Raw genomic sequence first — 15,944 nt, 5'->3', positions numbered from 1 at the left:
GGGGGGGGGGGGGGGCGGGGGGGGGCGGTGGCCACAGCCTGGAGCTTCCCCCACCACAGCTGCTAGAGTCCAGAGAAAGTCTGGTCCCTCAGAGATCAAGGGAGGTGGCAGCCATCGTGCTGAGATGCTTTCTCCCCAACTGACCAGTGTGGGCTCTCCACGTGGTACTAATAGAGCCAGGATTTGCAGAATTGTACTGGGTCTTCTAAGAGTAGGGATGCACGCTCGCACAAGAGGCTCAAAGGAACGCTGCTATGAGTTAGTGAGCAAGTCATTCAGCAGGTATTATGGAGTGGCCACTAGAAGGGATACCAGGAGGTGGGACAGGGTGCCTGCCTGCACTGTGTGGTTGTTACTTGGGCATTTGAAGGTACACAGGTCTAACAGCAGCTTATGCTGAGAAGGTGGCCTGTGCAAATGCGGGGTGTGACAGGGAGGTACTTAGGCTTTTCTTCCCACCGGGGGGGCACCCCCCCACCCCGAGGCCAACTCTAGGCCTGGGCTCCTCACCAATGACCATGAGGAGGATTCCAATGACCACCTGCAGAAGCAGAGACATGCTGATGAGGGTGACGAGGGTGGTGTAGTGATGAGAGGACGGCCCCTGCTCCAGCACCGCTTTCAGCTGCGTGGCGTTAGACACAAAGAGGGCCACGTCCAGCATGCTCTCTGCCACGCTCTTCTTGGTGGCATAGTGGTTCAGGTTGATGGGTGGGCTCCTCCTGGGGCTGGCGTTCCCAGGCTGTAGGGGACAAAACACAGGCTTACCTGGGAGGCTCCGGAAGGAAAGTGGTTGAGAGGCTGGGAAGAGGAGTGGAGTTTTAAACGTCTCCCCTCACCAGGTGGGAAACGAGGGCAGGTAACCCCCTTCTCGGTGCTGTGGTCTGAAAGAATAAAGAGGTGGGCTAGAAAACCCTTATGTGCGTTTGAACTTGGAAATGATGCTGTGTTGTAATTTCTATTTCATGGAGGGTCGCTCTGCCTCACACCTTCACACATCGAAAGGGAGGAGCCTGGGCTGCTTGTAAACGAGCAGTCCTCATTTTATTCGCCATCTTACCTGGGCCAGGCCTGGCCTTGGGTGGCTCTTTTCCTACAAGAGGAAAGCGTCTCGGCTCTGAGGCCTGGCTGGAGAAGGAAAAGGCACCTCTTTTTCCAGAACCATGCGGCCCCGAGGTGGGGTGCAGAGCTTCACAAATGGAACAGGAGCTGCCTGTGGGTCCCACCCGGCCCTCGTGGGGAGCTCTGGAGCCACAGCCCTGCTCGGGTACACGTCTGTGTGCCCACACGCACGCACACAGCAAAACATACTGGCCAAAGGCTCTTCGTTTGTTTTTGTATTACTTTTCGGTGAGAATTTATTGAAGCATAATTTATATTTGATTTGATTTTGAAATATTAAAACGAAGCTCTTCTTCTTGAGAAGTTACTCACTCTAAAAGAGAGAGTCACGATGCAGTGCCTGTGGTGTGGGCCTCTGCGCTGGACCAAGAAATTCAGACTGGATGGTGTAGGCAACCCTGCCGTCACTCAAGAGAACCTGGGTAGGTTTTAGGGAGATTCATTTAGTATATGGCGCCTGGGATGCAGCGGCTCATGAGGGCCCAGAGACAGGGAGATCCGTTGAAAGGTTATGGTCTTGATTTAGGGTCAGGCTGTCAAGGAAATGAAGGAGAATGGGGGTGAGAAAGGAGAGGAAGGGAGGTCTCGGAGATGCTACAGCCTGGATGAGATGTCTGTTGAGCGGGCGGGTGCGTGGGTGGTTGGATGGGGCAGGTCTCAGAGAGCTCTGGTTGCCCCTTTTGGATTCTGGGCTTGTCTGGAGCTGGCTGGCCTGGTTGGTTAGGGCCAGGGATCCCAAGGCCAATACCCCACGAAGCCCACACTGTCCCTGTCGGCCCTGAGGCTACAGCCTGTGGTCCTAGCTTACCTGGCAAATCTTTGTTCTGGGTATAAAATGCCCTCACAAGGAGAGTGAGTCCACGGGGCAGCCCCCGGCTCTCCCCACGACGCAGAGGCCTCTGCCGCGCACAGCTGTGAGCTGGGGCTTCTTTGCCGCCGTTCCCCCCCCACCTCCAGTTTGCCCATAGCGACGAGCTTTGCACTTTCTCCTCCTTCCCAACCCGGCTCTAAGTCCGAGACCCGATAAACTGTGAAATTACTAAGAAAGCTTCAGGGAGAGACCTCCTTCTCTGAAAAGTTGCATTATGAACAGTGGGCGAAACCATAAATCCCAACCTCTAGTGGTGTTTCGTTGTTTTGTTTTGTTTTTGAGCATCAAGCAGATAGGGAGTGGAGGCAGGGGTAGCAGAGGTGGGTATCACGGGCACAGGTCTTCCAGAGCCTCAGCAACGACGCCTGTTCCTAGGTTTTAATAGACCTGATGGGCGTTGGTTGTTAAGTGATCTCAGGGCCATCGCTTCACAGAGGATGTGGGTTCCCAGGAGCACAGGAGGGGACAGGCCTCATCCTCTCCTCTTTAATTTAGGGCCTGCTTTTATTTTGATTTGCGCCAGTTCAGGCTGCTTTATAACAGAGTGGTGGCAGGAAGCTCTCAGGGGCCCCTCTAAGTCCCCCAGGGCACCGTTCTCCCGTGTCCGCGTGGTGGCGCTCAGGGCCCGGAGGAGCAACTTTGGTACCAGCAGCGCGGCGTTGGGGGGTGGAGTGGCGAGGGATCCTCGGACAGGACAGGACTGGTGTGAAACCTGGACCCCGTGGAGGCCCGGGACGGGAGCCTGTTCACAGGTCTGCACAGGCCGGCCTAAAACCCACCAAGCGTGTCAAATGAGGGTGCAAATGATCCAGTCCTGATATTGGGGACTGCGTGGGTGGGTCACCTTGCAGGGTGGGGACTTGGTTAGAAGACAGATGGCTGGGAGACCCTGGGAGACGCTGCCTAGAAAGGGGTCGCCCCGTGGCAGTATCTTTAAAAAGCAGGAAAGGGGTTTTCTTAATCCCCCTGAGCCACTTTAGGTGCAGCCCTGCCCTGAGGCAGGGGGATGATTGAAATGACCTGAGGGCCCTCCCTTATGGCCTGAGGATTCGATTGGATGAACCCCTGAATCCTGCAGGACGCCCCACTTTCTGCCGACAGCCCGGAGCCCAGGAGCGACCCCAGGAGGAGTGGGAGTGGGGGTGGGGGCGGGGGCGGGGGGAGGCCGCCGGGCGCGCTTCTGCCTCGGGCGCTGGCCCTTTAAGGTCGGCGTCCCGGGAACAAAGGCCCGGCCTGAGAACCGGCCTGAGTCACTTCAGTTCCTCCGCCCGCGCCCTCCCCACCCGGCCCCTTCCCACCCGGGACTACCGGCGGCTCCGCGGGGTCCGCCCCTTGCGCCCGGGGGTCTGCGGAGCGCGCGGGCGGGGTGGGCGCGGGACTCCCCAGACCCCTGTCGTCGTCTGACTCCTCCGGGCGTGGGCCGGGGGCTGGGGGCCGGGACCCCCGGCTCTGGGCCTCCCAGTTTGGGCCTCAGTTTCCACATCCACAAACCCGGGAGATCCCTTTCTGGAGGCCGAGTGAGCGGGCTCTTCCCCAAAGCAAAGAGAACTCCGAGCCTCGTACTCTTCCCGTCTGAAGTGCGTCTTGCCGTGACCCCTGACCCTCTGTGTCTACGTCTCAGGCCCCCACCCCCGCCCTGCACTGTTCCTCCAGGACAGTGGGGCGCCAAGCCTGAGACGAGCCCCTGCTGGAGATGCGCGCGCCCCTCAACCTGCCCACCCGCGGCAGCTGAACGCCTAGGCAGGGCCCTGCTGATAGGAAGTCCGGGCTCCGGGGTTCTGGGCGGCAAGAGCACCTGGGTTTGGAGATGGGGTGGGATGGCACCACAGACCCCTCCCTGGGTCCCCCGAGTCGCCCCCCGCCTGGCCCTGCCCCAGCACAGCCGTTTCCCTCCCTTTTTCTCGCCCTGCCCTCCGTCCCGCGCAGACTTCCTTGTTCCCGGGCTCTGGCTTGCTTGCCAAGTCCCAGCTCCCAAGGCTGGTGTGGATTCCATCGCTTGAAGTCATGGATTGCTCCATTGTTCTGCCAGACAATTATTTATCCCTTAATCCTTGCTGGCCTATATTTTTGTTTCTTGACAAAACTTGAGTTGGATGAGAAAGGAATGCCTCTTTTAAGAGAAAAGTAAACACAATTTTATATTGTTTATTGACCCTAAGGTCCGTGGGAACACCAGCTCCAACAGATCATTCTGCCCTTTCTTGGAAACAAGATTCCAGGGATGTTCTTCCAAAGGGGTAAGTAACTGTCCTACCAAAAAGCCACGGGATCCACTGCTCAGAGTGTTTAGGACCTGGAGCCCGAGGCAGGAGTGAGGGCGCTGTGGTTGGAAGGCCCAGGGGTGGGGATCTGCCGCAGCCCAGAGGGAACCACAGAAGTCACGGCAGGTACAAATCCTGCTCCTGCAACAAGCTGGCTGTGTGCCTGTTCCCATCACCAGGTTCCCTTTCTTATCTGCGAGATGAGGGAGGTGGGATAAATGATTTCTCGGCTCCCTTCCAACCCAGAGCGATCTAGGAGCAGGGAAGCCCCCTCCTCTGCCTGTAGTCTCAGGGGCCGAGGACATGGCTTCCGAGAGGCAGAGGCCATGAGTCACTTGCCCTCGGCAGCTCCAGGGCAGGGGTGACCCTCCAGTGAGTCATTCCTGTCAGCCCTGAGAAAAGCCATATGGCAGCTTCCCCGCGTATCAGCTCAAACTCAGGGCATTAGACAAAATCGGCCCAGAGGAGCCTTGGGCTGTCGGCCCCTCTGTCAAAATGCCCGACTCCCCAGAAAAACCACCTGAAAGGAGACAGTGAAGAGCCGGCCTTTGGAGGGCTGGTTTCACAAAAGGGAAGGGCAGATCCCAGCCCAGGAAGAGCGAGCGATTTGTTCAGATACATGGATTTGAGTGACCTACTGTGCCGATTTGCCTGAGATCCCTGATTCTCTGTCAGGATTAAGTGTGAAAGGGTGCCCAGGTCTGTCATACTGCAGACACACGCGGGCCCCAGAACACTGGGAATGATGGCAGTTCCCACTTACAGATTACAGACCTCGTGCCTGACACACAGCTAAACACGGGACGTAAGTCATCTTATGCAGTCCCCACACAGCCCTGTGAAGTTGGTGAGGGCATCCTTCTCGTAGCTGAAAAAACAGAGCCACAGAGAGCCTAAGTAACTTGTCCCACAGCACAGTTTTTATCCCAGTTCTCTATATGCCAGAGCCTCTAATTTTAACCCCTACTCTATGACCTCCCGGAAGTTGAAGATAGACTCCCTGCCTCCAAGGAGTTTAGGCTCTAAAGATAGACTTATGTGGCCTCAGATGAAAGAAGACCAAATGGACACTTGCCCAGAGGAGGTATAACACCCCTCCTGGGGTGGCACTTACGCTGGGCTTTCCTGAATCTACAGGGGGGCTGTGTCCTGAGCCCCTGCCCCACTGTGGCAGAAAGGGCCCTACACCCATAGTCAAAAGGCTTGAGTTCAAACTGGTAAGAGGTGACCCGGGCAGCTGGAAGAATAGGGTTGACAGAGAAGCTTTCATCCGGACATTTTGAATTTTGACTCCTGTGAATGTTTGAACTATCTAAAAATAAATAGTAAATAAATAAATAAAACAGAAAAGAATATGCACCCCAAAAGGCCAGTGGTTCATATAAAGCAGAATTTATAACTTCAGCTCACCTAGGCCTTGGCTTCTCCATGTGTGAAATGGGAATTTTATGCCCTGTTCAGCCCAAAGTGCTGTTAAAAAGGTCAGCGAGGTGATGTGGGTGAATGTGCTGTGAGAGCTGTGAAGCCCTAGAACAAGGATGAGGTGAGAGAAAGCTCTCCTGCTCAGGACCACACCCCCACCTGTGGGCCTCGAGGCATTTAAGTACTGGGTGCTGACTCAGCCCGTCCCAGCCCACATTCTGAAGGTTTGTCTTCTCAGCAGCACCCCTGGTCTTTGAAACCCTTCTCTACCCATCCGGGAACCTGTCTCCTCGCCTGTCACCTGGGGGACGCTCCCCTTCAAGCTGCTCCAGGCCCATCTCCCAGGGAGGGAAGTTCTCAGACAAGCCCACCTACACTGGGTCCCCACTGTCCCTGCTGTGCAGACCCCCCCAGCTGGCTTCCACCTGCGTCTCCAGCTGGTGTCCTGCTCCTCTGCCCTCCCTGGAGGGGCCGAGGGCTCACCCCCCTTACTGGGCCGTACCGCGTGACTCACTGTTCCCTGAACACGCCCCAGCCTTCCACCTGCTCCTGCCCCCTCCAGGACTAAAGGCCTTTCTTCCCCGTGCCCCCTGGGAGGCTGGCCCTCCCTTCTAGACCCTGGGCTGTGTTCGGAGCCCTCCAGGTGGCCCCTCTAGCCACCTGCTTTCCTGTGGAGAATCCATCTTCCGTATTCCTGGGTCTCTACGGTGCCAGACTCAGTGATTTGCCCACATTAAATGCACAGTAAACGACCACAGCATTGAATTTTTTATATGAAAGAGTTACTTCAAAGAGTTTTTTTGAAAAAGACCAAAGAATGGATCTCTGAGGGTGGGATTTCAGGCCCAAGGACTGCTGGGTGAGGAGCGTGCCGTTTGGACAGTGAATCTGTGCCCCTGGTCCAGGGAGAGCCCTTTTTCCCCGGGTATCCTGCCTCGGAACCAGTGACTCAGGCCGGCTGCTGCCACTGGACTTCAGGCCAAAGCCTGCCAAGGCCCGGACCCCTGAGGCGCTCAGCCTGCAGCGTTCCCGTGCCAAGAGCAATGGGTCTCGCCCTTAAACGTCAACAGGCTCTGATCCACCGCGGATGGGGTGTCTGCGTGCTGTTCCTGTCATAACACCAAACTGGCCCAGAAATCTCCTCTGAGCCCTGGGCGCAGTCTTGCCAGGCGCCAGCCCTGCCCCAGGTGCACATGGTTGCGTGGGCCCTGGGGCAGCCCGGCCTGGCCAGGGGCCCCAGGGATTTTGATCCCCCTGTGAGTCCAGAGCTGACAGGCTTTCTCTCTGACAAAAGGGGGCCGTGGACACGCGGGAGCAGAGTGGGCAGGCAGGGATGGGAAGGTGCGGGGGCTGTGATAGGAACCCCATGGGGCTGCTTCCTTTTTATTAGGCAGCATTTTCCACCTCCCCTGCGAGAGGTCACCTTGTCAGCCATCTGGGTCAGGGTCCAAAGTTAATTGTGGATTTGCCACATAGAAACTTCCATAGAATCGGAAAACGAGTTCTTTCCAAATTAGCACATTGCTCTGGGGCTTCCAGATCCATCCGGCACTTTGCTCCGGGCTTTGGGGTTCTCAGCAGCATCCCGCAAGCCTGCCTGACCCATCTCTGCTCATGGTAATCCTACCCATCCTTCAAGGGCCATCAAACTGAGCCAAAATTCAAGCAATAATAACTAAATACTGAGAATGCTGTATGCCAGGCATGACCCCATGAAGTTGGTTTTTTTGTTTGTTTGGGGATTTTTTTGGCCACACCGAGAAACTTGCAGGATCTTAGTTCCCCGACCAGGAATTGAACCCGGGACCTCAGCAGTGAAAGCTCAGCAGTGAAAGCCCAGAGTCCTAACCGCTGGACCGCCAGGGAATTCCTGTGAAGTGGATATTAAGAGTCCCATTTTACAAGCAAAGGCATTGAGGCTCAAAGAGATTAACTGCCCAAAGTCACCAGACACTGCGGGATGGTCCCAGCTCCCAAATCCTACACCTGAGTTCTCCCTTCTCTAGACCAGTGGTTCTCAAAGTATGGTCCCTAAAGCAGCAACTGCAGCATCACCTGGGAACTTGGAAATGCAGATTCTCAGATTCTACCCTAGACCTGCTGAATCAGAAGCTCGGGGTGGTACCCAGCCCTCTGTGTCTTAACAAGCCTTCAGGGGAATCTGATGCACCTCAGGTGTGAGGGCCATTGGTCTACACTGCACTGGCACGCTGAGCTCGTCACCAACGCCTCGCGTGCTTACCATCTTCTCAGCTCTGTGCTAGACACTTGCATCGACTGTCACTGAGTTCTTTTAACAACACCTGTTTTACAGATGAGAAGGTCAAGGCTTAGAGCAGTTCAGTACTTTTGCCTGGGATCACCCAGCTGTTGAAAGTAGAGTTGGGATTTGAACCCAGGCAGGCTGTGGAGCCTGTGTCCTTTTTTTTTTCCTGGCCGTGCCACACAGTATATAGGATCTTAGTTCCCCAACCAGGGATCAAACCCGAACCCCCCGCAGTAGAAGCAGAGTCTTAACCACTGGACCACCAGGGAAGTTCCAAAGAGCCTGTGTCCTTAACCACTACAGTCTTTAGTCCCTGGAAGCGTAGGTCCTGAAACCCCTCAGAGGTGGACCCTGAAGGATGCAGAGGGCATCTCTCCAGACCTCCCCACTGAATGGCGAATAAAACCAATTTATTCGTTTGGCCCCAGCCGCACATGCCAGCAGCTCCCATCCCCAGTGCCGGGTCATGCCCACCGCGTGCCTGTTTACAGGTCCTGACACGTTTATCCTTAGACCCTCTTCATGTCTTCACTCAAACATTTACTGAGCCTTCCTTGGTTTTGTAGAACCTTAGATTTTGCGGCAGAACCTGTGTCCAGATAGGAAGCCTACACACGGGTAAGTGAAAACGACTCTCGGAACAATTCATCGTAAAGCAAAATATCAACATTCCACGCGACGGTGCGTGTGAGTTTTGTACGTTCCCACGAGAGGATGTGTTTGCAAAAGGCGAGCGTTACTTCCTTGGAACCTCGGGCAATTAGAATGAGAAGCAGTGAGCGTTGTGCCTACAGTCCCTGGCTTCAGTCCAGGGGAGCACACCTCATCGGGAGATCACATCTGTCACGGAGATGGGAAAAGGGAAGGTGGTGAATTTCCCACCCCACCCAGCCGTGCGCAGACCTACCAACATCCTATGTGTTCTCCGCTCCTAGCATGTGCTGGGCAGCGAGGATACCACGAGATCGCCGCCTTCCCGACACCCCTGTTCCCCTAATCCCCTAAAATGACAAGGATTAGTAGAGCATCAAGTGCATAAAGGGGGAAGCATAAGGGAGATAAAAAGACCTTTTCAGTCCCACCCCAGTAGATAAGCTTTACGGAAACAAGGACTTTATCCGTCTTGCTCATGGCTGTATCCCAGAGCCTGGCACCTAGCCTGACGAGCCAGCGATGGCTCTGGCACCCCTGTATTCATTCACCAGGGGCTGAGGAGGGAGGACCACTGTGAGCTGTGCTCCCTGGCTGGACCTCTTACACGGAGCCCTCTGTGGGTGCAGGAAAGTGCCTGTCTTCCATAGGCGTGTCCACTCCTGACGCGGCCCTCCGTGCCGCATCACAGCCTCAGCGCGTGTGCGTGTGTGTGCATGTGTGTGTGCGTGTGTGCCCACTGTCCCTGGGGTTGGCGCTGCCAGGGGCCGGGCATAGACAGGCAGGTACAGAGGATGGGAGATGCTGTTGTTCTCACTGGAAGAAGCCCAGCTGCAGCTCCGGGTGGGTGGGATCAAGATGGTGAGGCGTCCCCAGGGCACTGGGTCCCAGATAGCAAAGCCAGGTGCAAACAGCCCTCAGGGTCGGCCAGCCCAGAGCCTGCCTGCCAGGATTGCTGCCACCCCCGCCGCAGCCCCAGGAGTCACCCGCTCTCCCGCTAGGCCCAGCATACCCCTCTTGCTGCCCCAACTCCTGCACCCTGAGAGGCAGCTCTGGTGTCGTGGGCCAGGGTCTGGGGGAGATGAAGGTCAGCAGACGGGTGGCCCTGGGCTGGGAGCCGGCTGCCATTTCTTTCCCTGGTGACCTCGAGCAGCTCCCACAACCCCACTGCTTCCCAGCCACCTCTTTGGCAAAACGAGAGGATGCCGGCCCCTCCTTCACTGTGAGGGGCTAGCGTGTGGTGGAAGGGGTGAGCCGCTGCCAGGCTGCCAGACCCTTGGCTGAAGAGCCGTGAAAGCCCCAGGCCCGTTCTCAGCCAAGCCCCACGGCATCCTCTGGAATGAGCCAGCCGTGATGCTGACCCTGCTGGGCAGCCCGAGCTCCAGAATGCTTCCAAAGGTACAGCCTCTCTTTCCATAGCTGCGTTTATCCAGCCCTTACCAGGTTCCAGGCCTTCTTCTAAGTGTGTTTATGCACTATCTCATTTGCTTCTCATAGACCTTAAGAGGGGAAATGCAGGTTCAGAGAGATTAAGCAACTTGCCTGAGGTCACACAGCTAGAGACAGGGGAGTCAAGATTTGAACCTGGGTCTGCCTGAGGCCAGAGCTCTCGCTCTTGACCACTATTGTTCTGTAAGCCTCTGGTCAGCTCTTGTTCTTTTGCCACCTTCGTGGAAGGCCAGGGCCCTGAGGAAATCTTTCCTCTAGTGCCTAACTCAGTATTTGGCTAGTAGTGTGAGCTCAGGAAGGAGGGAGGGAGGGGGGAGGGAAAGAAGGAAGGGAGGCGGCCGGTCCTGCCCTTAGCCACCAGCCTGGACTCAGGCTGGAAGCCCCTTTCCACTGCCCAGCGTGTTGCCCAGGCAGCGAGGCAGTTGCTGGGTCACTGCTGTGCCCTCACTTTTTCTAAAAATACAAACAGACAAGCCCTCCAAGGCCACCAACAGATATCCAGTTGCTCTCTAGGGTCACTGCTGTGTGGCCCGATCCTGCCACCTGACACCTGCTCCCTCTGGGCCCCTGCCTGACAGCTGACCCCGTATCCCTGTGACTGTTTACTGCCAGGCAAAGTCCAGATTTGCAGAGGTGGGGACTCTGAGCCACCGGGCCTGGCCCGGCCCCGCCCGTGCTGAGCTGGGGGACACCCAGGCAGTTTCAGGATGTTTTCCCTGAAGCCCAGTCCGAGCAAACCCTTCTTGGCTGGGGCTCCGTTCCCATGGCCATCAGCCCCTCCGGCCCCTGTGGAGTCTGAGTAGCAGCCGGGTTCAGGGATACAGACACCAGCGTCAGAGTCAGGACACCAGAGTCAGGCCCCAGCACTACCCCTAGCAGCTGTATGACCTGCGACCTCTGTTAGCCTCCTGTAAAACTGGGAATAGTAAGATTACAAAGCAGTGACAGTGTTATCCTGTTTTGAAAGGTATATATTACGTACGGAGATAAATCTCATGAGATATGGACTAAAATGTTAACAGTGTCATCTCTAGGCCCTAGGATTTGAGGTGTCCTTGTTCTCTGGGCTTTAACTGCATTTCCTAATTTTTCCTCCAGGAATATACTCAGTGAAAGAAAAAATGTTAGAACAACAGCCCACAGTTGGTATTTGGAGTATTCATCTTGACTTGCAAGATAGTTTGAGGAGAAAGTTAATGAAAGCGGGTTTTAAACTTTAAAGGGCTTTGCAAGCGTCAGGGGTTCTTAACACCATTTCCTGCAGGGCATTTTGGCACTGGAACCCCAGGGGTGGGCAGGGAATAGTCCTTCCACCTCCGCACCAGGAAACCCTGGCCTATCCTTCCTTCCTCACCAGGTCGGACGGGGAGAGAATGATGGTCCATGCGATGCCTTGGCTGAGGACAGGCCCAGCCATGTGGTGCAGTGCCCCAGCCTGCTCTGTGCATGAGTCAGCAGCATTGATTGAGCACCCACTGTGTGCACTGCCCTGCACCCTATTCTGAGAAGATAGCTCTGTTTGCTTTCCTCAGTCAACAGACGTTTATCGAGCATTCTCTGTTTTGAGGAAGTCAGAGTACAGAGGGCACAGCCCGGGGGTGAGGAGTCTGGGATGAGTTACAGAAAGAGGTGGGTGCCTTGTGAGAGAGACAGATGAAGTGGGAAACAGGAGACCACCCACTTGGGGAGGTTGGAGGAGAATTTGTGGGCTTGTATGCCGTCTCAGCTCATCTTGAGGGACTAGAAGAGTCCTTCAGGATGTCCTTCCTCTGGAGATCAGAGTCCTGCCTTGGGAACCAGTACCCTAATGGAGAGATTGGTGAAAGTTTCAAAGTGGGTGTTCATATAATACTTTGCAGGTCCAGTACAAAATGAACCTGAGGGCCCCTAGTTCAAACTGTATTAGGAGAGACTACCCTGGTGGTCCAGTGGTTAAGACTTCACGTCCCCAATCCAGGGGGCACGGGTTTGATCCCTGGTCGAGGAACTAAGATCCTGCATCCCGCATGGCAGAAAAAAAAAAAAAAAAAAAAAAGTATGAAGAATTTTAAGATGGTAATGGCATTAAACCAAGCACGGGCCCTTTCTCAGTGCTGACCCTTCTGAGCAGGCCCCTTGAAGCCAGCCCAGTCTGCTAGTAAGTGCAGGGGAAAAGGTTTAAGGATTTCTGTCACCAAGAGGACCACCGCCCTTGGGAAACACAGTGACTCTTCACTGCATCTTGGGTTAAGGTTGGCCTCCAGAGGTGAGATAACCTGCCAGATCTGGTTCTGTACTTAGCTCTTCCTGTTGGTGGCCAGTGGCATTTTCTGCCTCTCTTAAATAATGGTACCAGAAAGGCCAGAGGCTCCTAGCTCCTCTCCCAAGTGCCAGGACTGGGGAGCAGCAAAGAACACAAACACAGGTGCCTTCCGTGGTGGAAGTGGCAGGAAATTCTTCTCATGGGAAATGCCGGCCTCACTTTAAGGTGTTCAGCCCCAAACCAACCGTGCACACTTCTGTTTGCCAGCAGGCCATCAGTTTCATCCCTGTGCCCGACCCTCTTTTTTACCAAAGAGGAAACCGAGAACCAGAGAAGGCAAGGGACCCGTCCAAGGTCACATGACCAGCCAGTGCTGAAACTGGAACCCAGGTTCCTGAACTCCCACCAAGTGCCCTTCCCGCAAAGGAGCCCTACGCGTTGGACTGTGGGTGCCAGGCTCAGGGGCTGCCCTCCGCAGTGGTCTTCAGACCTCCAGGACTCTGCTCTCCTGAGGCAACCCCTGCCGCCCCCTGGAGGACGCTGTTGGCTGGGCTCTAGCGGAGTGGCGAGGAGTTGAGGTCCAGATGCTCGCTGCCCTTTCACCCTTAATCTGAGCAGATGGTGGAATTGCCAGGGATGGAGAGGGCCCACACTAGCGTCTGAGGAAAACAAGACCAAAAGTGCCTGCGGGCAATTTCTAACCTGCTACCGAAACCTGTCAGGGGAGGAGGCTCAGCCCCTTCACGTGTGGGAGCTGTGTCAGGGTTAAAGGGTGCCGGAGTAGAGCCCTGATCTGGGTCAACAGCAGGACTAGGAGAGTCGGGTGGAGACGCAGGCGACCAGGAAGGGGTGCAAACATGGAGGCCTGGGTCCCTGCGAAGCTGCCCCACTTCAGGGAGCAGGGCGGAGCCCCAGGGAAAGCAGCGGCCTAACCCACAGTGAAGCCCCCAGGCAGGAACAGCTGCCGTCACCAGTTAGCAGCAGAAAGTACCCGAGGACCTCAGATGTTTACGTTGTACAGGATAGGATGTTCGCACATGTGTAATCGTGTAGAACTTGCACGGCTGCCTAAGGACACAAGCTGAGGCTGCATTTTAAGGATGAGCGAATGAGCGCAGAGGAGTGAAGTCACTTCCTTAAGACCATCTGACAAGTTAAGTCCTGGAACTGAGAGAGAAGCCAGATCTCCTGTCTTAGTCTCGGCTCCTTGCTCTGGCCTCTGGCTGGTCTCCACCTCACCACCTCCTTCCAGCACCACACCCCGGGGCCGCGGGCAGAGGTAGCGGGAGGGTCTGGCGTGTGTCTGCAGAGTCTTGATGGAACATCTCGTCCCTGTGTTGGGAACGTCCTCTGCACCCCTCCTTGCCGCCAACCTGTGAGTCTCCTCCCATCAGGGATGCTTTCGCCCCACGAGGCCTTCAGGCCTTCAGTGACACCTTCCGCCTGATGACTAGTCTGTTCTCATGTTGGACTATGAATTCCTTTAGGGTCAGAAACTTGGCATGAGGCTGCCACTTATGGACAAGCAGAAGTGGTTTAGTTAATGAAGCAGGGGTGACGTGCCCAGGCCCACCCTTTAGACATGAAACGGCAGCTACTGTCATCCATTTCCCAAAGCACTGTGCCTTCTACCTTCCCTGGTCCTTGCACATGATGGAAACACAGGCAGGCCTCCCCTTTAAAACCATCCCGAATTAACTTAGAAGGAGCACAGTGGGTGAGGGCTGGGGAGGGGAGATCCATTTTGCAAATGGACTCCCCACAGACTCCTTTAAATGGCACGCTTGGTGGCTAGTTTTCTAATCTTAGACTGAGGAAAGTCTTTCTAAGCATGATGTGAAATCCAGAACTCGTAAAGGATCAGTGAATTTGATTTTGCATAAATATGAAAGCTATTTGAATACAAGATAGTAACAACAACAGCATATACCCCCATAGCACTTTTTTCATGCTAAGCACTGTGCCGGACCCTTTCTACACATTTAACTCGTTTCATTCTCATAAAAGCCCGTGAACCCGAGGTTCAGTAACTGAATCTTGGTCACTGAGCTGGTAAATTAGAGACAAACGAGGATTACCTAGTAGTCTGCCTTCAGATTCTGTGTTGTAGCCACTCCCCACACTGCCACACAACGTAAAATGTCGGAGGACAAAGACAAGTGAGGAAAAATTGCAACACGTAGGGCAAAGGACTGATTTCCCTGCTTTACACAGAGGTCTTTAAAGAGAACGAATAGAAAAATAGAGAATATGGACAAACGAGCACTGAAGAATAATCACAAATAGCTGTATCGTGTGTGTGTGTGTCTGTGTGTGTGTATGTGGTGTGTGCTTTTAGATTGGCAAAGATTTAAGAGACATCATTCTCAGTGTTGGTGAATGTGGATAAACAAGCATTTTCACACACTTGGTAGGAACGTAAATTATTACCCAAATTTACTACAGTCTTTTTTTGAAGGACAATTTGGCGATTATCTATTAAAATTTAAAATATTCTTATCCATTTACCTAATAAGTCCACTGCTAGGAGTTTCTCCCACATAAAATGTTCCCCAAAGTGCAAAAAGACAAGATACTCACTGCATCATTGTTGGCAATGTAAAAAAATTGGAAATGACCCAACTTCTAACCCATGACATGTTAGCTAAATAAATCAGGCTACATCCACACAATGAAATACTATGTATGTCTTTAAAAAAGATTGAGGTAGGACTTCCCTGGTGGCGCAGTGGTTAAGAATCCACCTGCCAATGTAGGGAACGCGGGTTCGAGCCCTGGTCCGGGAAGATCCCACATGCCACAGAGCAACTAAGCCCATGCTCCACAACTACTGAGCCTGTGCTCTGGAGCCCACGAGCCACAACTACTGAGCCCGTGAGCCACAACTACTGAAGCCCGTGTGCCTAGAGCCCATGCTCAGCAACAAGAGAAGCCACCACAATGAGAAGCCCGCGCACTGCAACGAACAGTATACCCCGTTTGCTGCAACAAAGACCCCACACAGCCGAAAATAAATAAACAAATAAATGTATTTAAAAAAAAAGTTTAAAAAGATTGAGGTAGATGTGGGATCCCATGCATAGATGTGGGAAGATATATACAATGTAATATGAAATGTATTTAAAGGGGAAAAGTCATTATGAATATAATATTTTCAATTGAAGTATGGTTGATTTACAGTGTTGTGTTAGTTTCAGGTATACAGCAAAGTGATTCAGATAAATATGTATACACACACACATTCTTTTTCAAATTCCTTGCCATTATAGGTTATTACAAGACACTGAGTATAGTTCCCTGTGCTCTACAGTAGGTCCTTGTTGTTTATCTATTTTATATATAGTGGTGTGTATCTGTTAATCCCAAATTCCTAATTTATCCCTCCCCCGCTCCCTTTTGGTACTCGTAAGTTTGTTCTCAGTGTCTGTGAGTCTATTTCTCTTTTGTAAATAAGCTCATTTGTATCATATTTTAGATTCCACCTGTAAGTTATATCATATGATATTTGTCTCTGTCTGGCTTACTTCACTTAGTGTGAGAATCTCTAGGTCCATCCATGTTGCTGCAAATGGCCTTATTTCATTCTTTTCATGGATGAGTAATATTACATTGTGTGTGTGTGTGTGTGTGTGTGTGTGTGTGTGTGTGTGTGTGTGTAAA

General features: G+C 53.8%; 1 protein-coding gene and 1 long non-coding RNA gene across 4 annotated transcripts in view; one reads left to right on the top strand and one right to left on the bottom strand.

Moving 5' to 3' along the window:
* NINJ2 (ninjurin 2) overlaps positions 1–679 on the bottom strand; it is a 1,765-nt gene extending 1,086 nt beyond the window's left edge. The window contains exon 1 of the mRNA XM_024733307.1: positions 511–679. Coding sequence (XP_024589075.1) covers positions 511–664 — 154 coding nt within the window. The 5' untranslated portion in view covers positions 665–679. The remainder of the gene's footprint in view (positions 1–510) is intronic.
* Positions 680–3,293: 2,614 nt separating this feature from the next.
* The window catches only part of LOC112391820 (uncharacterized), a 116,212-nt gene continuing 103,561 nt past the window's right edge, over positions 3,294–15,944 (top strand). For all 3 annotated transcript variants that reach the window (XR_003001570.1, XR_003001569.1, XR_003001571.1), the window contains exons 1-3: positions 3,294–3,570; positions 4,153–4,230; positions 8,509–8,560. This is a non-coding gene — a long non-coding RNA (uncharacterized LOC112391820). The remainder of the gene's footprint in view (positions 3,571–4,152; positions 4,231–8,508; positions 8,561–15,944) is intronic.

The sequence above is a fragment of the Neophocaena asiaeorientalis genome, unplaced genomic scaffold, assembly GCF_003031525.2.
Source record: "Neophocaena asiaeorientalis asiaeorientalis breed wild unplaced genomic scaffold, Neophocaena_asiaeorientalis_V1.1 scaffold150, whole genome shotgun sequence".
NCBI lineage: Eukaryota > Metazoa > Chordata > Mammalia > Artiodactyla > Phocoenidae > Neophocaena > Neophocaena asiaeorientalis.
This window is presented reverse-complemented; position numbering and strand designations above follow the sequence as displayed.